The sequence below is a fragment of the Phalangium opilio genome, unplaced genomic scaffold, assembly GCF_054372755.1.
Source record: "Phalangium opilio isolate 3A_F unplaced genomic scaffold, DU_Popi_V2 ptg000329l_1, whole genome shotgun sequence".
NCBI classification, from domain to species: Eukaryota; Metazoa; Arthropoda; class Arachnida; order Opiliones; family Phalangiidae; genus Phalangium; species Phalangium opilio.
Genome location: NW_028324226.1, coordinates 2662295 through 2688422, shown reverse-complemented (window position 1 = coordinate 2688422; position 26128 = coordinate 2662295). Strand labels below are relative to the sequence as shown.

The 26128-nt window shown below is 38.0% G+C and overlaps 1 protein-coding gene across 2 annotated transcripts in view; it reads right to left on the bottom strand.

The window, feature by feature from the left end:
* Positions 1 to 26128, bottom strand: part of LOC149610276 (VWFA and cache domain-containing protein 1) — a 38993-nt gene that overhangs the window by 3933 nt on the left and 8932 nt on the right. For both annotated transcript variants that reach the window (XM_089859660.1, XM_089859661.1), the window contains exons 3-10: positions 2519 to 2667; positions 2062 to 2452; positions 1854 to 1989; positions 1451 to 1782; positions 1247 to 1382; positions 785 to 1173; positions 384 to 704; positions 17 to 306 (exon numbers count right to left, since the gene is read on the bottom strand). In XM_089859660.1, coding sequence (XP_089715786.1) covers positions 17 to 306; positions 384 to 704; positions 785 to 1173; positions 1247 to 1382; positions 1451 to 1782; positions 1854 to 1989; positions 2062 to 2452; positions 2519 to 2667 — 2144 coding nt within the window. The remainder of the gene's footprint in view (positions 1 to 16; positions 307 to 383; positions 705 to 784; positions 1174 to 1246; positions 1383 to 1450; positions 1783 to 1853; positions 1990 to 2061; positions 2453 to 2518; positions 2668 to 26128) is intronic.

The following is a 26128-nucleotide window of genomic DNA, read 5'->3' as shown; positions in this document are numbered from 1 at the left end:
CTGTAAGTGAACTTACTTTCCCTCCAAAATTACTGAGGAAACAGTAACAATGTATCCTGCACCGCCAACGTCCAAATAAGGCGCTGAGATGATAACTCTTCCTGGAAACTCCAAAGCCCTTGTGAACCATTCCCTCTTTGTTGGGTCGTACGTCTTGTCGATTACAGTTCCAGGATACGTCAAAAATACACCACCCTGAGTTGCAATATACTTTCTAACAATGTACTTTGCAAACTCATTGTCCATCTTCTTTTTCCAATGGTCAGTGATGATTGCGACCATTAACACATCCCTTCTTACCGATTCCTGATTAAATGCGTTCGAGTAAGCGATGACATTTCAACCAACTTCTTGAAAACAAATAATAAAACTAGAATATTTACCTTTAGTCCCGGGTTTGTAATTGTCCCAGTTAGATCGTGCAAATAGGACAACAGCCTATCAGCCATTTCCGGAGTTTCTTCCTTCAACAGGTAATCAAAGGGCGTTTCAAACGTTGCGGCAGAAAGAAATACGGTACTGACGTCGGTCGTTGAAAGTTGCTTCAAATGCTTGCAGAGTTTGACTTGCGTGGCAGGGGGAATTAGGTCCAAACGATGGTAGGTGAAGATGGCTGGTCTTGGACTTCCCTTACCAAGTTTACCTCTTTTATGATCCTTTTGCTTTGAAGTAACGATGCAAACTGTGTAAGGGGTTCCATCAACCTGTAAACGAATACGCCACCAATACTCGGGTTATAAGTACTTATCTAATAAAATCTTCAAAAACCAGCGTGGTTAATTACCTTGTGCCAATTGTATTGAAGCGACAAAGACTCATCAGACTCAGTATCAAACCCATACCTCCAAAGAGGAGTGTTCGAACTATTCGTTTGTACTTTTTCTTCGCCATAGTTCTGTTTCACAATGTCCCGTTTAATGCGCCTAGTATCTCCTCGCTGTTCCAAATGCCAAATATCCGTATGCATAGGTTGTCCGCTGGTGTAGGCAGGCCGTGGAAATGAAGGGTGCATGATGGCCACGCCAGTTTCTTCCATTAAGAACGCGTACGAATGAGGTAGTTGACCATAGTAAGTCACCCCATCTGCCAAATCAGCCACGGGTATGTCCACTCCCACGACACCCAATAACAGTTCCCCAAAATAAACTGCACGCGTGACGCTTACAACAAGACCTAATTAAACGTTCGGAAATACAATTAGTCATTTCTTGAAAATGAAGGAAGCCAATGAACGTCGAACGCCGACCTTTTCCAATTGTATCCCAATGAGGAAGTGAATAATGTACAACACCAGGATGGGTACCTGGTGATAGGACTGATAAAAAGTTTCCTATCATAGAACCAAGGTTTTCGCTGGAATTTACAGCAACCATGACTCCAGGCTGTATGTAAAAAGTTGAAAATTAATCCCAGCACACGTTAGACCATGTACAAAATGTACCCGACATACTTTTGCTCTTCTTTCATTTGGGATATCATTTATATGATATTGCTTGTAGTTTTGTTCAGCGACATCTTGAAGAAAGGTTTTCTCAAAGGTGACCGGTTTACCTTCCTCCAAAATGGTATAAGTATTGATGATGACCCTATTGGATGTTTTGTGGTTTTCCCTCGTAATACTTTCCATTATCACTTTGGCATCAGCGATGGAAGACAATAAACCACGACTGATATAAACAATCAAAGCTTCAGCGTTGGGGTTTGTAGAATTTGAACCAAAATCGGGAGAATTATGAATCATTTCGAAAGCGCGTTTGAAACCCATCAGATGATTGACTCCATCTGTTCATTAGAAGTTTTCAAATTCTATTTGTAATTAAACTGAAAACACTACGGCTTAATAACTAACATACCAGAAGACTTTTGTAACCCATCAATAAAACGACTAAACTGATATTTAGTCTCATACGTTACACTAGCCATTTGCCTAGCGTGACAACCACCACTCTGTGGAAACTGGGCTTCAGCCGCTAATCCGATTAATCCCACCTATTACGTTAACAAGAACGTTAATTTAAGCCAAAAACCCCATGATATAGTTTGGCTATTCAAGCGGTATACCTTATCATGATGCGAAAGACTAGATAAAATGTATTTGCCAATGGTCTTGGCGGTTGAGAGTTGAAATTGACTCATGGAATTACCATGATCAATGACAATTACTACGTGTTTTGCATAAGGTTGGACGGTACGAAAATAAATGTTGCGATGCCTGGCTTCGGTCTCCAACTTGCAACCCAGTTCCGTTTCCAAATTGTACGCCGGAAATTCGGAATGGACACCGGCGGTAGAAATGAAATACTGCCATTTAACGGAAGGGCTATCTTGAAGGTTTTGTTTGAAGACTTTGGATAAATTAGCTCCTGGTAAAAAGGCATCACTTGGTACATTAAGCGGAACAGTGTCGCAGGTTGATTCTTTGGAGATTGGGATTCCAAAATGGTCATCATATCTAACAGTACTAACTAGTTAGTTTAATTCCATCCAAAACAAGTGGACTAATTAGTTAATAACGCACTTTAAATTAGCTGAACCCATTTTGCAACATTGATTAATATCAGTTAAAGGATTGCTTAGATGATGTTGATATAAACTTTCTACAGCCATACGGTTTTTGTTGAGTATACTTAAATAACGCTCCACTTTTGCTTGGAGTCTTTTCGAGATCTATTAAAAAATAAGGTTAAGAATAATTTAATTTCCCTGCTTTTAGGACTTTAATTAACCCACAAAAATGTTAATTAATAAATGCAGCATCCTTAAATCGCACAGCCTATATTTAAGCGAAATTTTAGAAGGCTTCATAACCTCCAAAATTATATACTATATCTTAATATTTCTTTTAAAATATTCATTATATCTTACACTGAAAAAAAAAAAAAAAAATTCAAAACCCAAATGGGATTAAAATTCTTCATCTAAAAAAAGATATTAAAAGTAAAAAGTTTGTTTTTAACTATTTTTTTTTTTTTTTCGGAGCAAAAATCCAAATTCAAAGAGAAGCCCGAATTAAAAAGAAGAGATCAAAAGACCCAGAGGTTTCTTCAACGAAAGTTTCAATTGTCCATTACATTATGTATAGGCTAGCTTATATCCCATCCGCGCTTTTCATCGCAATACTGATGCAAAATTTCAAGATGAAAAGGATTTTTTACGTCTATCTTTTCCACAGCGTGCTCTTCAATTTAAAACTAGTATGTCAGGGTTCGGACAAAATTTCTATATTGAAAATCCCCGAGTTTTCCACCAATATCCCTGACCAAATTTTGCCAATACCCTGACCATTTTAAGGTGTTTACCAGAGCCCACTTTACCACACTTGCATGGTTTGATATACCTAACGAAATTCCTGACGTTTTTAGGAAGAAACTTTAAATCCCTGACTTATCCAGGTCTCAGACCAAATTTTGACAATACCCCTGACATTATAAGGTGTTTACAGGAGTCAACTTCACCACACATGTCCCATATTTAGCATTGCTCGAAGCATGGTTTTAACTACCAAACGAAATCCATGATCTATCCCTGACGTTTTAGGAAGATACTTTAAATCCCCGACTTATCCAGGTACCGTACGAACCCTGTACGTCTGGGGAAAAATATCCATGGGTAGTCTATACCTAAATTTATTCCATCTATACATCACTGCACAAACCACGAAATGTTCTTACAAAATACAAATTGACATGGCTACAGGATCTACAGTACGAATTCAACTATAAACAACCTAATATCGTGTGGTCTTGGAATCTATAACCCTAACAAATGTGATATTCCCTTTTCCCCTACCCTCTCTTTTCATCAAAAGCAACCATGCAGGGGAGAACGTAGTCCCAGAAAAAATTTTCTCCATTTGAAAAGAGTTCCTGCTGGAGGCTGGATATTGAAATGAATTGCATTTTGACCACGGAATTCGGTAGTTCACGATGAACGCGAGGGTCTCTCAATTCTTTTATTCATCTTCATCTACAATTGAATGTGTGTGTGCACCGTTCTCTCTAACCCCAAGAATTTAATTTCAAAAGAAGATGAACTTGAACAAAAGAAGTTGTAAGTACAAGACTTGAAAGTACATGATATGATAATAAAATGTTTCAAAGCTTCAGTCTCGATTAAATAAAATCTTTATCAAAACTATATCGACACGATTCATTTCCAGTTTCATTTAAACGTTTGTTCGTTTGCTTGCTTTCATCAGTGAGGGTTCATACAACATTTGATAAACAGATTTCCCTGACATTTCCAGTTTTTTTTTGTTCCATATATTTCCAGGTGCAAGACCTGCGGGTGTAATAACTACTTGATTGGTTCTTTTCAGTTGAAGCAACACCCCCCTTCAGGTCAAACTTAGTCGAGCCTCAAAAATTTCCCTGAACAAATTATTTCCCGGACATTCAATTTCCAGGTTATGTGGAGTTGTATGAACCCTGTTTCAATGTGCTTTCATTTAAATTTCTTGACTTCGTTACTTTTCTTATAGGGGACAGTAATTATCTTATCAATTTACATCAAAATCTGGTCTATCTTGGAACTTAAAGATTTCCAAATGTTTGCACCAAACGAGGGTCAAGATATATTTCATTTAAAACCCCTTTCAGATAATAATCCTCCATACACGATATACTAAGTGAAAAACTAGTGTTAGTTTCGAGAAAAACATATATTAGTCGCTTCGTCAGGTCCCAGATATTCCAGGATTTAAACCAGTAAAAAGAGATACCAAATAAAAGTAACTCAAACTTTTCAAAGGAATCCGGGACCCAAACGATACTCTTGGGGATTATAAAGCAGAGCAAAGACCACCAGTTTCCCCCTCTTTAAAAGCACTCTATCTAGGGTATGGTATACCCAATGGCAAGTACTTAGCTCTCTTAGCCTATTATTTTCGCCTATTGCCTACACAAAAAGAAGAAGAAGAAAAAAAAAAGAATGAATGATGAGGATTCACTCCCAAAGCCGAATTCGAGAAACCAGCCTAGAAGCATGGCCATTACAACAACCCCCGACAATCACCCCCTCCTTTAAAAACGGGGTTAAAATTGAAGCCAGATTTACGACCCTAAAGTAACATCATGGTCAAAGTTACTTGGGACAATGAGTATGGAACCAGAAGGGTCTTTGAGCCTTTGGTAACAGTCTCCAGTGACATTGACATGAAACGGTTCATAAGTTCGAAAGGAACTCCAACTTCCAAAAAAGCTTCGTACCATCCCAAAGCCAAAATGAAAAGGATGATGTTTCCATAAGTTTATAAGATATGTTCCATAAGTATGACACTACCTATACTTTTTAATGCTAGTGACTTACTGAGAGCAGGGATGGATTTAATTTTATAAGTAGGAATGGCGAACGGTTAGTATTTACATCAGTCCGACTCAGCCCAGTATAGAGCCCCTCCCTCCACCATGTAACGAAAAGTTTAAATTATCTTATTGGCTGATTTAAACTACGTTTTGATGACGTTGCTGACGGGGACGGTGAAAAATATGTAATTCCTTTTACCTCTGTCGCTATGACACGCCTCTTCATTCATACCCACCCGTCCCGTCGAAGGGGTCCGGGACATAGACGCGAGCCACATTACTCTGTTCTCCATTCCTACTTATAAAATTAAATTTATCTCTGCTGAGAGCTAGTTCGAGAACGACAAGCGAGTTAGTTTTGCAGTCCATCTTCCTATTTAGTCTGTACTAAGCCATTGACATAGCCTCACCAGGCGTCGCTTTATAAGAATCTATTCATGACAAGCTCGAGTTTGTAACCAGTGACAAACTTATGGAAGATATCTTATGAACTTATGATGCTACCAAGGGGTCCTGCCTATTTTTTCTCTCTGGACCCCAATAAAGCTTCCCTGCTCCAATTAACCGTGCCCTCTGATCTTCACCGCGCTTAGCTATATAGATAAGGACGAGAACTGTAGGCTACAGTTTACTGAACTTTTTACTGAAGTAAACGGGGTGTGTTGTTACCACGGCGTTAAAATTTTACGACCCTAGCTAGAATCTCAAGGTTCTTCTTTGGTAAGCCCAATGTGCCCCCAAAACAGAAATTTTCTGACTTTTTTGAATGGTTAAAAGCTGCTCGCAAAAGTTTGCTAAAAACGTTTGGACGATACAGCTCGGGGGGCTAACCTTTTTTAGCAAAATAATTTTGGAGAAAACAAAGAAGACCTCTCTTTACAGGGCAGGCAGGACTTTCGCCGACTTTTTTTTTTCTTGGCAATCCGTACACAGCTTTTGGTTTTGAGGATATATATAAAAAGAAACTTTATTGCTCCCAGCTTTAATTTTACCTCTTGTCCCCAGCTTCGTGAATTTTCTTAGGGCCCCCAAGAATAGATAAATAAAGAAGAGACCCATACATGATGCGTTTAATAGCATACGACCCGGTTTCTCAAAATTTCCGCCACATATTTTACGATTATAATCTTGAGTCTTCTCCTCTATGATTAGTTTGGATGCAATTAATATAAACATATAATTAGAATTAGTCAAATTAAGTCGAATCTAATTTTTATCTTTCACCCAAATGTAATCAAATTCCGTTGCATTAAATGTTTCTGATAAGTCTGCCATAAATTGAAGGGTGACATGTTCTTAGGGTCAAACTGAGTGGAAAGTGCATGTCAAAGAACATGGGATCTACAACATTTAGTTACGGAGATATGGGTTCCCAAACATTGATTGGCGCCTAAAAGGTAATAGCCACACATGTGAAAGTAATTAGCTTTAATTTACCAGCGTACGCACAATTCTACCCAATTAAAAGTAAGTTCACTTTTGTTAGATAAAGGTTCAATAAAGTTCTTAGGTTGAATACTATAGAGAGCTTTCAGTTGGAGGAGGGGCCGAGTCTCGTGACATTATTTACGCTGCCATATTGGTGGGTTTAAAGCAGGAATGAAGCTGAGACAACCCAATATGGCTACCAGAACAGCGGTAAGACTTGGGAGGGTGTGACGTACTACTATCCCACTTGAAAGCTCTCTATTGAAGACTGACATGTCTTTAAACACCACGTGTCCGACTGGACTACATCCTGTCACCTGGCCGTTAATGTTGTAGACCCCAGAATGTCCTCGGACACTTTCCACTCAGTTTGACCCAAAGAACACACCCTTTAATCTGTGGCAGACTTATCAGAAACACCCTGTATATGTTTAGCACCGTAAATCGCATCGTGTATGGGTCCTTTAAGACATCGAGAAGGAGAAAAAGAAATATTTTACGACGCAAAGCAGTTTTAATGTGGGTGCCAAAATGTTTCCCGTTATTTCTTTCCACTTATTGGCCAGGAAAATAGTTAAAGGAAACGAAATTTGACTCAATTAGACGTTGGTCGATCGCCAATCGCTAGAGATTAAAACCCGCAAAGGGATTAATATTAATTATCCCATGCGCTGCACAGGAACTGGTCCAACAAGGACAAGCTAGTACCGAACGGAGACCTTTTGACTCTAATGAGAAAATTCACTTAGAAGCCCACTCGATTTTATAGGGGCGGAAATGAGGGGGGAGGGGGCAATAGTCAATTAAAGGATTGGAGTTTCTTCTTTATAAAAGCCATTTTTTTCTCCTTGGGCCTTGGGTAGATTGGCGTGTATGTAAAAAGTGGGGATTTTTTTTTAAAGGCAAGGTGAAATATTAGTAGATAATGCTTGTTATAGGTGGTAAAAGCTCTTAACTATACGCTAATTAAACTACTGTGGTCGGAGTTAAATATAAAACCATGGTAATCTCAAACAGGGTGTTTCTGAAAAGTCTGTCAGACGTTATGGGGGTGTTTTTGGGGTTATTTCGAGTCGAAAATGTTATTTCTATGATAATGACATTTTTCCGTCCGGGTAGTGCACAGTTTTCAAGTTATGATTAGACTGTTTTAGGGATGACCCTTAATTGAACCAAGAAGTGATATCTAGTTTACTAGGGAGAAGGTATAAATTCGCCACATTTCCAGCTTTATCTCCAGTCCAAACGTAGGCACGGAGTTAATCCCCGCCTCTAAATTACAACCAGCATCTCATTGGTTCTTGAAAACTCACGTCAGCGCGACGAGAATGACGAAAAATAGGCATTTTCCGACTGAGGAGAGGCGAAATAGCCCGACCTCCTTATACGCCCCTCCCCCTTGTATTTTGAAAGGGGGACTGGGACTATGGCGCGCGAATACTTAGGAATCTTTTACCTTCTTCCTAATAAACTAGATATCACTTCTTGAATAAACGAACGTTGTTTTTCAGTTTCTTATTTAAATTTAAGGGGTCAAACGTAAAACACTGCAATCGTAATTCGAAAACGGTGGCCTGGATGGCATGGCACTGATGTCAGAGACACTAGGGGAAGGTTAATTAGAAGTGGTTTGATTGAGTTCATCAAGGCTGGAACGGATTTGAACCCTTAGCTATGTAGCATGTTATGAACGTCATATTCTAGACCCCTAACATTTCTAAAAAAAAAAAAAAAAAAACCATGCAGGTATTTCATATGGGTTGGGTCCATTCATCTTCCCTTTAAAGGTCACACCATTTATAAATCGAAAACGGGTCTATATAGGGTCTAATTTTGAGAGATTCCGATGGCCACCCCTCGTGACCCTTCGTTCCTGCGGTAGGGTAGAGTTTTACTAGCTATTTTAATTAAAGTAATTTCATCATTCGCCCAATCTTTTACTGGAAAAAAGTGGCAATAACTAATAACTTTCAAAATCTTGTCACGCAAACATAATGCGTGACACCACCACTCGTGCCCTGAGTTGAGACTGAGAGGCAGGGAAAGAAATATTGGTGAATAAAAAAAGTTTGCTTGAAAGAAAAAGAATTAAGGCTTTGCTTAGAGACGTTATAGGCTACTTGGTGGGTCCAAGAGACCAAGAAAGTTGTAAACTAAGGGGGATCATTGATAAAATACTTTAAGACAAAACTACAGAAGAATGTGCATGTATTTTCAAGTTTACTTAACTTTTTATTGTTCACTTCCTACATAAACTAAGCCTATATCCACTTAAAGATGTTCTTATTCTTCTTGGTGGTCCAAAAAAAGTATAGTAAACTAAGGGGATCATTGATAAAATACTTTAAGACAAAACCACAGAAGAATGTGAATGTATTTTTAAGTTTACTTAATTTTTTAGGGTTCATTTCCTACGTGAACTAAGCCTATTTCCGCTTAAACCATCTTCCTGCCACGTGACACGTCTTTGTTTTGACGCATGTATATATATATTTAAATCTTATATTCACCAGGAGTATAATTAAATACAAATTATGACTAACGATTAAGTTAAACACTTTCAGAGCGTGACTAACTCATCTGTTGGCCTGGAATACATACAGTTAATTGGAATCATTGCAACCCCATCTATCCCATGTTGATTTCTATGCGGGTTTTGTGGGCCTGGCTTGAGAACTATCCGTCCATAACACGTCGTAATTAGGACTTCTCTCTAACTGCGATTTCATTGGCTGGTAGTAACGCGAGGTCGGGTGCGCACGGTAGGTTCAACGCGCAGGGAGATAGACTATTCGCGAGGTAATATTCGTCACATATTATGATTAGTCTAGCTCTTAAAACAAAATCCGCCTAGCTACTTTGAGAAAAGGGGTATACAATGATTCCAATTAGCTGTATGCATACCTGTTTTAGCTTCTAACCCTATCCCATTTAAATATATATTTTTAAATGCACTTCCTCTTAAAATTCATCTATCCGAATCTAATGCATCTTTCCACAACACTCACTCACTCATCACTAACAATTTAAATATTTTAAACAATAAACACATCTGCCGCATCTGCGAAACAAACCATGCAGTTAATAACATGTCACTAAATAATGAATTTCCAGACACTTTTATAATAAAAACACAACTACACCTTAAAATTTATAAATTTGATTTCAAAAAATACACCTCCAATTAAGACTAATAATATTAATTTTCGAAAAGCATCCTGCATGTTGGGTCCCATTAAAAAATTATTTTAAAAGGTGTTTTGGGACGTCAAAGCCTGTATATAATTTTTTAAAGAAAAGGGACAATTATTTTTACGTGTAGACTCTTTAATTAACCAAAACAATTTTAGCTATTAAAATAACCCGGGACTTGATGGTATACTAGAAACATAAGTTTATAAGATTTGTTCCATAAGTTTGTCACTGGTTACAAACTGGAGCTTGTCATGAAGTGACGTAGGTCATAGATTCGAGGTAAAGCGACGCCTGGTTACTGGGGCGCTGTCAAAGGCTTAGCATGGACAAAGAATGCGCGTGCGGAAATTTGTTTTCACGCTATAGGATAGGCAACTCCCTATCTCGAACGACAGCTTATTCTGTATATACTCTGTTACAACATTGGTTGTCAGCACGCACAAAGCTAGGTCTCTATTTAATCTAGCTTTGCGCGTGCTGACAAGAGACAAAAAACTTCAGGATCTTCAGGATTTAAAATCGTTTAAAATATCCTGAAGTTTTTTGTCTCTTCTCAGCAAGCGCAAGGCTAGATTACATAGAGACCCAGCTTTGCGCGTGCTGACAATCGATGTTGTAACAGAGTATATACAGAATAAGCTGTCGCTCGAGATAGGGAGTTGCCTATCCTGTAGAGTGAAAACAAATTTCCTCACGCGCATTCTTTATCCATGGGCTTAGTATACAGACTAAATAAGAAGATGGGCTGTTAAACCGAGTGTAGTCAATTCTCGCTTGTCGTTCTCGAACTAGCTCGAGCTTCAAGTCTCTAGCATTACGAAGTATAGGCAGTGTCATACCAAAAGTTTGTCACTAGTTACAAACTGGACCTTGTCATGAAGTGACGTAGGTCACAGATTCTCGTACAGTGACGCCAGGTGGGGTGCTGTCAAAGGCTTAGTACAGACTAAATAGGAGAACATGGACTGCAAAACTAACCGAGTGTTGTCAATAGGCCTTTATAGAAAGTTTTTACGGCTTGCGCACCTTGTTGATTTGTCCCGCCGCGCCTGCGCATTATAACAGCCATACGTCACCAAAATTCTCTCGGAAGTGACGTCACTAAACTCAACAACCAAGGCTTAGATCAAAATTCTTAAATAAATATACTTTACGTTAGATCTAATCATTATAAATTCATACGAGTATCAAATATCAACATTAGAATAGTTCGGCAAAATATGAATAAGATTTGCTGGCTTAAAGTAGATAAACACAAACGAAGAACAAACGCGTTAAAAAAAGCCCACCATTTTATCAGTCGGCTTTATCTCTCCAAATCTTGCCTCCAGTTCGTGTTTTTTATAACACAAAACTGGCTGAACTGAACTGACTCAGTTTGAACTACAAGAGGGGACAAGTACCCATAATTCCTTTAGAACTTTCTATAAAGGCCTATTCTCGCTTGTCGTTCTCGAACTAGCTCGAGCTGTAAGTCTCAAGCATTACCAAGTATAGGTAGTGTCATACTTATGGATGGAACATATCTTATAAACTTATGATACTGGCTATATAGGAAACGACTCGGCATAAACCATTTCAAAGTCATTAAATAAAAGAGTTTCCCTTCTTCTTAGAAGTAAGAAGAATTCGGAATAATTAAAAAGCAGGCTTTGACGGACCGTAACAAAAACATAAATAAAACCGCGCTGCAACTCATTTCCAAGTTTGGAAGAGGAAATTTAATGGAACTTCGGGCACCTCAGTTCGGCAATTAAAACACTTGGGTCCATTAAACCAGACTTGAATGTATAGCAAAAGTTTTGTAACTCGCCAACCACATATTTTTAACTTTTTTAGGTCGTAAAAGATAATAATATATAGACAATTACAATATACAAAATAGCAAACCAGTAACCATTCGTGCTTGACTAATACTACTTGCACCATATATGGTTAAAATATAAACGTCAATACCAACAAGCAGTTTTTCTGATTCGGTATCAACAAGAAGTGATATCTAGTTTATTAGGGAGTAGGTATAAATTCGCCTTATATCCAGCTTTATCTCCAGTCCAAACGTAGGTCCGGAGTTAATCCCCGACTCTAAATTACAACCAGCATCTCATTTCTTTTTTGAAAGAAGAAAATTACGTATTTTCCGACTGAGGAGAGGCGAAATAGCCCGACCTCCTATTACGTCCCCCCCTTGTATTTTGAAAGGGGGACTGGGACTATGGCGCGTGAATACTTAGACATTTTACACCTTCTCCCTAATACACTAGATATCACTTCTTGAAGTTCTTGGTATCAACCATTCTAGATAACTTTGGTCTACGGATGTAAAAATCGAGCAGAATGTTATCTAATAATAGTTAGACTATGACAAAAATATCTACAAAGCGTTGGGTGTTATAAAAAAGGTGGGTACAGTTTGTTCTACGAGTAATTTCGAGTCGAAAATGTTGTATGACATTTGTCTTAAGAGGTACCCTAAATTGGAGTGTTTTACGAGTGAGTCCTTAATTTTAAAGTCATACTTACTTGTGGATAGAATTTTTTCTATTTTAATATTAAGAGCGTATAAAATAATGAATATGTAAATTGGAACATGACTGATTCTAGCCCGAAGTATCACTTTAATTAAGAAACTGAACGAGAATGCTAATTTAATTAAGGCTTAGGTCATAGATTAAAACCAGGGATAGATTTAATTTTAGAAGTAGGCATGGAGAACGGTTATTATTTACTTCAGTCCGACTCAGAGCCCAGTATAGAGCCCCTCCCTCCAACACGTAACGAAAAGTTAAATTATCTTATTGGCTCACTTAAACTACGTTTTGATGACGTTTCTGACGGGGACGGCGAAAAATACGTAATTGCTTTTTACCTCTGTCACTAAGACCCGCCTTTTCTTTCATACCCCTCCGTCCCGTGGAAGGGGGTCCGGGACTTTGACGCGCACCCATTTCTCCATTCCTACTTCTAAAATTAAATCTATCCCTGTTAAAACACACTGATCATAACTTGATGGAAAATTGAAAATCGTAGGGGTCATGGGTTTTTTCATTGGGAGGTTTCAATGATCAGTCAGTCAACGGAGTGAGATGATTTCAAAAATATGAAACTTGGCAGACGCATCTTTGCGGTTTATCCCTGACTCAAAGGTTAAAAACTGATATTTTAATATTATCGAATTTCCTTCCAGCTAGGTGTTTTTAACGACACCCCTTTAATAGGAATTAATTTGGCGTTCGGCATTTTTTAACCTTCCCTCCCTTACCCACCTCCCACGAGTCCCATCCCATAAAAGAGAGAGAGAGAAACAGAGAGGGGGAGAGAGAGAGAGAAAGAAAGAGAGAAGGGAGAAAATATCAGCAAGCAATCAGGAGGAGGATGTCGCCCAAAATCGTGCCGGAATGAAAAGTACCGAATACGTTTCGGTTTTACATAAAAGTATCCGTCTCTCGCTATTATACAGGGTGTTTCTGATAAGTCTGCCATAAATTAAGGGGGATGTTCTTTGGGTGCACTATTTTGAGTCGAAAATGTAACTTCTATCTCCATTTTTCCGTCCGGGCCACTGCTTTCGACTTATGATTGGATGGAGTATTTTACGGATGACCCCTAAAATTTAATTAAGAAACTGATTTAGACAATGCCAATGGTCCGATTTAATTAAGGGGTCATCCCTAAACACTCAAATCATAACGCGAAAAAAGTGGCCCGGATGGTAAACTGTCATAGAACTTACATTTTCGACTCAAAATCGTCCAAAGAACTAATATCCCCCTTAATTTATGTCAGACTTATCAGAAACACTCTGTATAATAATCAAAGAGAGTGAGAAAATGAAGGATGAAGGGAAGTCGATTCGAAGGGTCGGACTCTAGCCATTTTGCGCTAGGTTTAAGAGATAAGGAGAGTTCTACAATGCAGTTTTGGGTGAAATTTTCAATTTCTTCTTCTAATTTTCAGGCTTTCCAGGAGAAATTATTATAAATTTTCAAGTTTGAAACTTTACGCTGAATGAGTCTTCATAATAAAATGTGCAATGGCAGGACTCACAAACTGAATTGTCGCGTCACACATTTACAATCTCTACAATGAACATCTAATCTTCCGCTACAATAGGTAATTTACCATTTTAAGGTGGTTAGTGGTTACCAGAGAACACTTCATCCTCGAAGCATGGTTTGATATACCAAATTATATATAGTGTCATTCTTGTGTTAAAGAAATGTTTAGGGACAGATTTTCGAAGCGAGTGTCCGACCTCTTGCGTTGGAAGAGATTGGGAGTCGAGAAGAAAATGAAATTTGGAGAGGAAAGACGCCGCCGACCTTAGAAATTTAAATGAGAGGGGTTGGGAAACTCGGGATGCCAGACTTCACGCTTTAACTGTAGACATTTTATTAATCGGGGGGCTCAAAAGGAAGGGGAGAAGCGAGGTTACACTAAAGAAGAAGAAGAAAAAGAAGAGAAAAATTAACTCATTAGATAAAACGCGATTTCGGAAAATGGATGAGCTTCATTAATGCGCAACTTGAAACATTTTCAAAGGAAATTAAATATTAATTTTATACGAAATTTATAATTTGAAATTATCACGGAGGAGGAGTTGGAAGGTTGGTTTGGTTAAGTTGATTATCATTACTTTTGAAGGATACTAGTGATGAATCTTCACGAAGTACAAATGCATAAATGGTAAATCTCTACGACGCGCAAAGGGGAAATTTTTCACAGTTTGAAAACGTCATTCTAAGTTACAGTAGTACAGTTTTAGTTACACAAAGAACTGGAAACAAAATCTGTTCAATTTCTAGCATTGTTTTTCAAATATATTTAATTTATAGGTGCAAGACCGCCTAGTAACTGCAGGTGTGGTTATTTTAAAGGGCAAAATTAGTCAAGCCTCACAAATTTCCCTGAGTTTTCCCTGAAATTTTAGTCAACAATTTCCCAGTTTTTCAGGTTTGTATGAATCCTGTTACAGGGTTCATACAACATTTGGAAAACCGATTTCCCTGACATTTCCAGGTTTTTTCTTCCTATATATTTCCAGATAAAAGGCCACCTTGTAACCCCTTTTACGGCAAACTTATTCAAGCCTCAGAAATTTCCTTGAATTTTACTAAAAAATATAAATTTCCCTGAGTTTTCCCTGAATTTTCAGTCAATAACTTATTTCAATCCTGATACCTCCAGGTTTTTTTTTTTAGGTTTGTATGAATCTCGTTAGTGGATTTTTATTTGATGCAACGTTAATAAAGAGCAAATTTCTCATAAACGTCTCTTAATTTTACCAAGCATTTTAAATATTCCTGAAGTTTTCTAAAAAATACAATTCATTTCCCTTCAAAGTTTCCCAAAAGTCGCAAGAACCCTGCAACCACCCTAGTACGTACAGAAAAATTACAAAATTCCTTATAAATTTATATAGGAAAACCCATCCTTTTGTTATTAAAAATAAAAAAAATTAAAAATCACGATCTGTATGCTTTAATATAGCGATACAAATTTTAACTTCTTTTTATTTACGGTTAATGCTTCGGTAATATTTCATCAAACATAAAATCCGTTTTTGGCGCGATCCAGACACAATTAGACAGAAGAAAAATGCGCATGACTAATTTGCAAGAAGGAAAAAAAAAATATGTAATTACCCGTTCCTTAAGATCGCGTGAGAAATAAAAATTTTGGGGAAAACAAGAAGAAAAAACTTTATAGGCTCTATAGAGTAATGTCACCTCCCTGCCTTCGATTATATTCCACTCTATGGGTATTTAACACTAAGTGCCACTACTCTATGAACCGATAAGATTGCAAAAATTTCTTCATTAGATACACTCCCCTCTCGTCTTTGAGAGAGAGCGGATACTTTTGATTTTCTTTTAACTTTTTTTATAACTTTTTAAAGATTTTTATCCAAGTTCATTAATTGCCCCCTTTTCTAGCGCGTTCAACCACGACTAAACGTGTTAATAAGAGATTAAAATGGCTAGAAATAAAACGTGCATGGCTTGGCATCTTCTTGGGCCTCCTCCTCTATAAGAAGAAGGTCCCCCCCCCGCGATTCCCGTTCAAGATTGCGAGAAATTCCAACATTTTTCTCTTTTTCTCTAATGAATATTTTTTTTTTCATGTAACCGCCTATCTTACCGCACAACAATTTGCTTGATATAATTTTAAACTTTGTTGTAAAACTGTAAAATTGATTGGCTATGGGACTCTGAGTCCAGTAAGAAAATAATAATGCTTGGTTTTCACCCAGGAAATGGGAGCCGATATCGAAGTTTTACAAGAACCGATACCGATTTTTTGAAGTCTGTGAGACTACCGGTTGGTTAACACAAAGAAACTGATATTGACCGATTTTTATACCGATTATCAGCAGAGTTTTTACCGTTTATCGGCAGAGTTTTTACCGTTTATCGGCAGAGTTTTTACCGTTTATCGGCAGAGTTTTTACCGTTTATCGGCAGAGTTTTTACCGTTTATCGGCAGAGTTTTTACCGTTTATCGGCAGAGTTTTTACCGTTTATCGGCAGAGTTTTTACCGTTTATCGGCAGAGTTTTTACCGTTTATCGGCAGAGTTTTTACCGTTTATCGGCAGAGTTTTTACCGTTTATCGGCAGAGTTTTTACCGTTTATCGGCAGAGTTTTTACCGTTTATCGGCAGAGCTTTTACCGTTTATCGGCAGAGCTTTTACCGTTTATCGGCAGAGCTTTTACCGTTTATCGGCAGAGTTTTTACCGTTTATCGGCAGAGTTTTAACCGTTTACCGGCAGAGTTTTTACCGTTTATCGGCAGAGTTTTTACCGTTTATCGGCAGAGTTTTTACCGTTTATCGGCAGAGTTTTTACCGTTTATCAACAGAGTTTTTACCGTTTAATGGGTAAATTAAGCTCGAACCGATATTATATCGGTTTTTGTCCATCACTAGTTCTAACATTTCTACAGGCATAAGAGAGAATCGCAATAAGAGAACCTTTTCAACAGTCTCATTTTGAAAGAAATTAGCATAATTCATATATTAAAATTTAGTCAAATGATGTTGCAGAAATAAGATTAAATTCCTTCCACATCGTACGTAATAAAGTTGATTTTAATTTCTAAAAATATATAAAAAGGCGGGAAAAAAGTCGGTCCTTTCTTCTCTCTTAGCTAAGAAAAAACATAAGAAATAACACATAAGAAAAAAGTTTTCCTAAAAAATACCCCCTTAAAAATAAAAAGTCATTAAATGTATTAAGAGGCGAGAAAGAAACGCGTCCGACAAAGTTAAAAAAAAAACTGGTAAAAAGTAATGGATAGAGGCGGTGCGCGAGGGGCCCGTCACTTCACTTTTTAGCGTAAGAGATTTGCAATCTTACAATTTTGTGGATTTCATTGATTTCGCAGTGATTTGGTCGATTTAAAAAGGATTTCATTCATTTCGCAGTGAATTGGTCGATTTGAAATGGATTTCATTCATTTCGCAGTGAATTGGTCGATTTGAAATGGATTTCATTGATTTCGCAGTGAATTGGTCGATTTGAAATGGATTTCATTGATTTCGCAGTGAATTGGTCGATTTGAAATGGATTTCATTGATTTCGCAGTGAATTGGTCGATTTGAAATGGATTTCATTGATTTCGCAGTGAATTGGTCGATTTGAAATGGATTTCATTGATTTCACAGTGAATTGGTCGATTTGAAATGGATTTCATTGATTTCACAGTGAATTGGTCGATTTGAAATGGATTTCATTGATTTCGCAGTGAATTGGTCGATTTGAAATGGATTTCATTGATTTCGCAGTGAATTGGTCGATTTGAAATGGATTTCATTGATTTCGCAGTGAATTGGTCGATTTGAAATGGATTTCATTGATTTCGCAGTGAATTGGTCGATTTGAAATGGATTTCATTGATTTCGCAGTGAATTGGTCGATTTGAAAACGATTTCATTGATTTCAAAGTGATTTGGTCGATTTGAAAACGATTTCATTGATTTCAAAGTGATTTGGTCGATTTGAAAACGGTTTCATTGATTTCAAAGTGATTTGGTCAATTTGAAAACGATTTCATTGATGTCAAAATTGATTTGAATGATTTGTTGATGAAAACTTGCTGAGGTTAACGGTATACGGCGACGTCGGTTAGCTGTGGAATAGGCGCTAACCACCACCCCTCTATGCATTGTAAAGGGACCCACCTGTAAATAAGCTACAGGCTTAGTGTGAACATCCCTTTATAGACAAAGCTTAGATCATATTTATTAATTATTTGGATGATTTGAAATCAACTTCATTGATTTCGCTGTGATGTGGTTGATTTGTACTCGATCTGTCGAAGCGACGGCCCCCTCGGGCGCGTGAATTTCTCTCTGAGAAGCGACCCAACATGGCGTAATGAGTTCAAAAGCGCGAGGGGGGTATATCGCCAACATTTATCAGTATAACTTTGTATTGAAACGAAAGCTCGATTTTCATATTTTTCCAATACACGTTCCATTTGCATTTCTCGCGGGTTTAGGCTTTGGTGCAGTCTCATCTCGAGAATTTTACAGAAGATCCTCGCGTATCCCTTAATTTATCATTCCCCCAACCTCCCCTACATTTTAGAATGTTATCTAACAAAGAGAAAATAGCCTAAGGGTGTTGAGAAACCAGTTCCAGTGGAAGGCTACGGAGCACATCGTCTTAAAGAGAAGCTGCACAACTTACGGATGTATTTTGAAGGAGCAGTTCGGCCAAACACCTTTCTTTTTCACCTACACGAGTGTTCAATTGCACTTCTTAAAACTATAGGCCTACCCTTTTCAAAAGTAGAAGCGTCGTCTGCTTTCGAACCTAAGGCATTAGATAGGGCTTGAACGTTACCAGTCCAGAAAAGTTCCTTTGTTTTCTAGTCATATCTAACGTCTTTGTTGTCCACATACCCATCAATGTTCCGAGGCTGGCTCTTTTAAAGACGCGTTATTAACAGATAGATGGACAAAACTGGGTTAGAGTAAGTCTTTCGTATCAAAATTACCCTAATCCATTATTGACATCAAATTCAATTAGTTTGAATGTCGTGTAACTTAGGCTGAATTTAACAACATTTTACGTTCATGAACGTGACCCGAAACTTATGGAACAAGCTACATTTAAAGACGATGGATGTTTTTATCAAGTTCCATCTATGGAATAGGGGTGCTTCAAGACGCGAGGGAAATAAGTCTCTTCAATGTAGAAAAGGGGGTAGGCAACCCCCAGTCCCCGGGACATACAAGGGGGTTGACCCATCGCCGTCTCAGTGCACTCTCTGGACTTCGCCAACATTATTAATAATGTTGGCGAAGCTCTGGAGTCTGGACTGGACCCAAAGCGCCTATAGCGCAGGCGCCGAAAAGCGAGATCAAAGGCAATGTTTTACCCCCCCCCGTGTCTTCCCCTCTTAGTTACATCGAAGTGGTCTATAGGGAGCTTTCAGTTGGAGGAGAAGCTGAGTCTCGTGACATAATTTACGCTGCCATATTGGTGGGTTTAAAGCAGGAATGAAGCTGAGACCACCCAATATGGCTACCAGAACAGGGTAAGACTTGGGAGGGTGTGACGTACTACTATCCCATCTGAAAGCTCTCTATAACCTAATATGGTGGCCTCCCCCCCTTTGTTATTGCTTCTCCACAGGCATACAGTATAATGTTCTATAATGTTGATACAGTTTTTGAACATTTCACTCTCTCTTTAATGGAATGCAGAGTCCATCTTATCCATCACACGTTAAAATAAAAGCGACATTATTAGTAGTATGAGAGCTTGGTTCGTTTTCCACTTGATTTAATCATCTCTCCTCCCCCCTTAAAAAGTAGCCTTCTTCTCTCCGGCAGGCACCAATTCGACACAGTTGATGAAGAAGGGAGGGTACAGTCTAGGGGGTGGAGTACACATAGGTGGCACGGCATTCATGATATATTTATAAAAATATACCCTCGAAATGGATAAAAAAATTCTCGGTATTGAGGGGGAGACCAGCCAGCAAGAATTAAAATATACATATACCTAAAAAAAATAAGAAAACAGGTCTGGGGTTGCCAAAACTAAAGAACTACAAACTGTAATTTCTTGGGGAGAAAGGAAAAGAATGGTATAGAGTGTATTCAGACCTTAACACCTCTCAATAAGGAGAAAATTCTTTTTCTTTTTCAGCAAATTTGTGTTCTCTCAGAACTGCCTTTACCGGAGCTTCTATTATGTTCAGGAATTCTTTTTTTTTATTTTTTTTTTCTCTCTCTCTCTCACCGGTTTTTTTTAACACCATAGTGCTATGGTAGCAACGCCTTTTCTTCACTCTTTTCGACTAACTTCATTTGGAATGAAGGAAATATTTTTTTTTTAAGTTTTTATACGGAGAAAATTACCAAACTAAAGGCGAAAACAACATGTTTTTAAAGTTTTCAAAATTAATTGCCGCAAATTTGGTCTAATTGAGCCTCCTTCCTCTTTTTAAGAAAATATGAAGATTTATAAACTAAAGTGGTCTGTGTACATTTTTTAATTCAGTTTGATGAGAATGATCCCAAAAGATCAAGATCATCCCAATCTTGTCATAAGGTTTTCCTAAGGATAAAGATCATCCCAATCTTGTCATAAGGTTTTCCTAAGGATAAAGATCATCCCAATCTTGTCATAAGGTTTTCCTAAGGATAAAGATCATCCCAATCTTGTCATAAGGTTTTCCTAAGGATAAAGATCATCCCAATCTTCCCATAAGGTTTTCCTAAGGATAAAGATCATCCCATAAGGTTTTCCTAAGGATAAAGATCATCCCATAAGGTTTTCCTAAGGATAAAGATCATCCCATAAGGTTTTCCTAAGGATAAAGATCATCCCAATCTTCCCATAAGGTTTCTCTTAAAGATAAAGATCATCCCAATCTTCCCATAAGGTTTCTCTTAAAGATAAAGATCATCCCAATCTTCCCATAAGGTTTCTCTTAAAGATAAAGATCATCCCAATATTCCCATAAGGTTTCTCTTAAAGATAAAGATCATCCCAATATTCCCATAAGGTTTCTCTTAAAGATAAAGATCATCCCAATCTTCCCATAAGGTTTCTCTTAAAGATAAAGATCATCCCAATCTTTCCATAAGGTTTTTCTTAAAGATAAAGATCATCCCAATCTTCCCATAAGGTTTTTCTTAAGGATAAAGATGATCCCAATCTTCCCACAAGGTTTTTCTTAAGGATAAAGATCATCCCAATCTTCCTATAAGGTTTTTCTTAAGGATAAAGATCATCCCAATCTTCCCATAAGGTTTCTCTTAAGGATAAAGATCATCCCAATCTTCCCACAAGGTTTTTCTTAAGGATAAAGATCATCCCAATCTTCCTATAAGGTTTTTCTTAAGGATAAAGATCATCCCAATCTTCCCATAAGGTTTCTCTTAAGGATAAAGATCATCCCAATCTTCCCACAAGGTTTTTCTTAAGGATAAATATAATCCCAATCTTCCCATAAAGTTTTTCTTAAAGATAAAGATCATCCCAATCTTCCTATAAAGTTATCCACAAATATCATCACAATGTAATAATCCATCAACTCTACACTTCACTCATCACAACCCCTCACGAAGGGAGAGAAAAAAAGGGAAAAAGAGTTAAAAAGAACTTCCATCCCATTTCAGACACATGGACATCATAATCTTGATTAAATTAAAAAAAAAAAGAATAGAAATAAACCCCAAACATCAAGAATATTTTTCAACCAACCGGAAACCTTCAGCGTTAGAAATTTCCACATCAACCTTATAACTGTCATTACAAATATATTTTTTCTTTTTAAAAAAGGCGCGATAGAGTAATGAATGATATTACTGAGGAAAAACATTCCAGTGTCCCAACACCAGTGCAACTAAACCCTGTCCATGGATGTTGATGGCATGATAGCGATGGTATGAAGTACCCACAAAAAAAGCAGAAGAACCTTTTCCGCTCCGGATGTACGTAAGAAACGCCCCCTTTATTACGACTTTGAAGAGAGAAAAAAATTCTTTCTCAATTCTACCTCCCTTCTTTCTTTATTTTTTTCACTCCTGTGACCTGAGCCTTTCTAGACAGACTGTAGAATCTCTAACAAGAAGCGATATCTAGTTTACTAGGGAGAAGGTATAAATTCTCCACATTTCCATCTTGATCTCCAGTCCAAACGTAGTGGGTCCGGAGTTAATCCTTGCCTCTAAATTACAACCAGCATCTCATTGGTTCTAGAAAACTCAAGTAAGCGCAACGCGAATGACGAAAATTACGTATTTTCCGACTGAGGAGAGGCGAAATAGCCCGGCCTCCCTTTACGTCCCCCCTTGTATTTTGAAAGGGGGACTGGGACTATGGCGCGCGAATACTTAGGCACCTTAAACCTTCTCCCTAGTAAACTAGATATCCCTTCTTGCTCTAACCAAGATTTTTTTCTCTTATTTCTTCATCTGTTTCCCTCAATTCCTTTTTTTTTCTCTCGCTTCTTTTTGGCTAAATTGCTTCAATTTGGTCTGAAATGGAAATTGCGGCGGTTTCCAGAAAAAAACCGAGAGAGATTTCCCTTCAAAACTTTCTAGTGTCTATAAAGAACATTTTACTGATGCCCAAACCAGGAACATACACTATTAAAATCTCAAAGAAAAATTGGAATTCCTCGCTTTGCGTTAAGGTATAGTCTTAACTTGAAAAATAAATAATAAAAAAATAAACCAAGAGTACATTAAATAGGAGTAAGGAACGATAATACAATTACCCTCCACGTGACTTCTATGGTTAAAATTATCGTATTATAATACAGCATGTTTCAAAAGTAGCATAGATTCATGAGATGTTCCATAAGTTTGTGACTGGTTACAAACTGGAGCTTGTCATGAAGTGACCTAGGTCATAGATTCTTGTAAAGCGACGCCTGGTGAGGCGCTGTTAAAGGCTTAGTACAGACTAAATAGGACTAGATGGACTGCAAAACTATCCGAGTGTAGTCAGTTCTCGGTTTTCGTTCTCGAACAAGCTCTCAGTAAGTCTCTAGCATTAGGTAGTGTCATACTTATGGAACATATCTTATAAACTTATGAAAATAATAGTGCGACCGAACTACACTGGATACTATGAGCGATTTTGAGTGAAAAACGTCCTTTGACATTTTTAACCCTAAAGGGCCACCATTTACAAACTTGTTATGATTGGAGGGTTTTAAGGTTGACCTCTTAGCATTGTCTTTCAGTTTCATACTTAAATTTAAGGGATCATTCGTAATAAATGACCACAATCTGGTAAACGGTGGTCGCTCTCGAGAAAAAAATGTCATAGAACATTTTTGACTAAAAATCGCCAATAAACCTACCCATTTTTCTTTGGTCCTACCATATTTTTCGGAAAACACACTGTATTATAATTTGATGGATGCACTTCAAGTAATTTACATCTAATACAACCGAAAATGGCAACCCATTGCATTCTCAAATTGAGATGAACTTCACTTCAGAGAGCATCTTCCGAAGTTCCAAGACACTTTGTTGCAAAAAATACACATTTTTTCAAGAAAAGAAAAAAAAGATGAGAGAAAATGAGTGAGGGGTGATAGAAAAAGTATTTGATTCTCCAGAAACTACACGGCAGTAAAAGAGACCACCCCGAAGATGGAAGAAAATGATAGCAATAAGCATGATCCCCAAAAGGAACAATAACGGAGCCATAACGTAGCCATATACAGGGTGTTTCTTGGTAAGCCTGCCATAAATTAAGGGAGTTGTTCTTTGGACGAACGATCTCGAGTCGAAAACAAAATTTCTATCTCCATTTTGCCACAAGGGACACTGTTTTCAAGTTAATATTGGAGGAGTATTTTACGGATGACCCCTTAAATTTAATTATGAAACTGATTTAAACAATGGTTTCTAATTTAATTAAGGGGTCAGCCCTAAAAGACTCAAATCATAACTCGAAAACACTGGCCCGGACTGCAAAATGTCATAGTTGATTAGTTGTACCAGGGATAGATTTAATTTTAGAAGTAGGAATGGAGAACGGTTCGTATTTACTTCAGTCCGACTCAGAGCCCAGTATAGATCCCCTCCCTCCATCACGTAACGAAAAGTTTAAATTACCTTAATGGCTCACTTAAACTACGTTTTGATGACGTTGCTGACGGGGAAGGCGAAAAATACGTTATTCCTTTTTACCTCTGTCGCTATGACCGCATCTTCTTTCATACCCCTACCCCCCAGTCCCGGGGAAGGGGGTCCGGGACTTTGACGCGCGCCCACAATACTCTGTATTCCATTCCTACTTCTAAAATTAAATCTATCCCTGAGTTGTACGTTTTCGACAGAAAATCACCTGAATTTATGGCAGACTTATAAGAAACACCCTGTACAGCCACTACACTTTCAAAACACGCGTAAAACTCTGGTAATATTACGTTTTGATTTAAATTTAAAACCCGCTATGATACTTACTATAAATAGCTCTGTATAACATCGGTGTAGCTGGGTTTAGTTTTAAGGTAGAGTTTGGGAAAAAAAAACTCCGTAAATCGCGCGTCAGGGAAAAAAGGCCCGTTTCCAACAGAATTTATCGGGAAAGAAGAAGGAAAAGAAAAAAGATGAACCAAGTTATAAATCTCTTCCGAAATCCCTATAAGAACTTCCCTTCTTTTTCTCCTTATAGTTTGAGAAAAGGAATTTAGAAGGGTAGCTATCCGTTACTGTCCGGGGTACTGGTGATTTTTCTATGTTTCTATACCACAAGGTATAGATATAAACCCCAGTTTCTTAAAAAAAGTATGTTACCCCAGATAATGAAATTAACATACTGGCATTAATTTTGATATTGAAGTGGTTTAGGGAATGTTTCGATTTTATGGTTACCGTGACATTTTCAGATTCAAATTCGACGATCTTTTTTTCTACGATATCCCTGAATTTTCCCGGTTTTTCCCGACTATTTTTACGATTTCCCTGACTCTTCCAGGTTTTTGTTTACTTTTTCTACAATTTCCCCGACTTTCCAGGTTTTTCCCTGACTTTTTCTACAATTTCCCCGACTTTCCAGGTTTTTCCCTGACTTTTTCTACAATTTCCCCGACTTTCCAGGTTTTTCCCTGACTTTTTCTACAATTTCCCCGACTTTCGAGGTTTTCCCCCGACGTTCCAGGTTTTTGCCAGACTTTTCTCCTACGATTTGCCTGACTTATTTCCAGGTTTTTCCCAAACTTCTCCTAGGATTTCCCCGACTTTTTTCTACGACTTCTCTGACATTTTGGGCCCAATAGGGAGCTCACAATTCTGACCCTGAAACGTCACACCCTTCTATCTCTTACTGGAGTTTCATCCCCCCTAACGGTTGGAAACAGTATTCTACGCGCAAAAATGCCAACCAGAGGGGGGCTGCGTGACGTCAGACTATCTCTTCCCCCTAGTCAGCTGTTAGCTCCCTATTGTTATTGTTCTAATATAAGAACTCTACTATCTTCCATATGTCCGATTTTAAAATACAATCAAATAAAATCCCTAACTCGAATTAAAATGGCGTATCAATTTCTAAGTACAAATGATAATCAGAAAGCCGACGTTGTTTCAAAATCTCAAAGAAACCCAACACTTCTTATTTTAATATACAAATCATCTTGCCAAGGATATAGACCATTCTAAATGAAGCCACAAACAATCTCGACCAATACCTTCCACCCCAATGACCCAAGTCTATCCTTATAGCCTTGGACATACCCTACAAAAAAAACCCTATTCAAATACAGCCAGGGAAGTCGCAACTTTTAGATTCAAGAAAAGTATCTTCTACTATATAAGTTCGCTAACCCCGCGGCGTTGGGTTACCCTGAAGCCCCCAATGCGAGGTCATTGACGAATTTAGGGAAGCTTAAAAAAAAAACGTCGCACACATCACCTTCCTCTAGACACCAAAATCCCGTGTCTCCTTCCCCAAGGAGCTTGAGCCCACGCGGGGAAAGGGGTGTACCAGGGTGGAGGAAGAAAAAAAGTCGACAGCGGTCAATAAAGGTCGGCACAAGTAAAGCCGAAGAGAGGAATAACCGAGTCCCAAGTAAGATCGAAATAAGAACCGGGGAGACTAAATCTCTTGAGCTGCTCCAAAGGCCTCATGCTGAGGAGAAAGCCATTGGAGTAGCGGTGGTCAACTGTGTGGTACCCATGGAGAGTGGAGGGTATCGAAATCAGGGTTTTAGGGGCGAGGG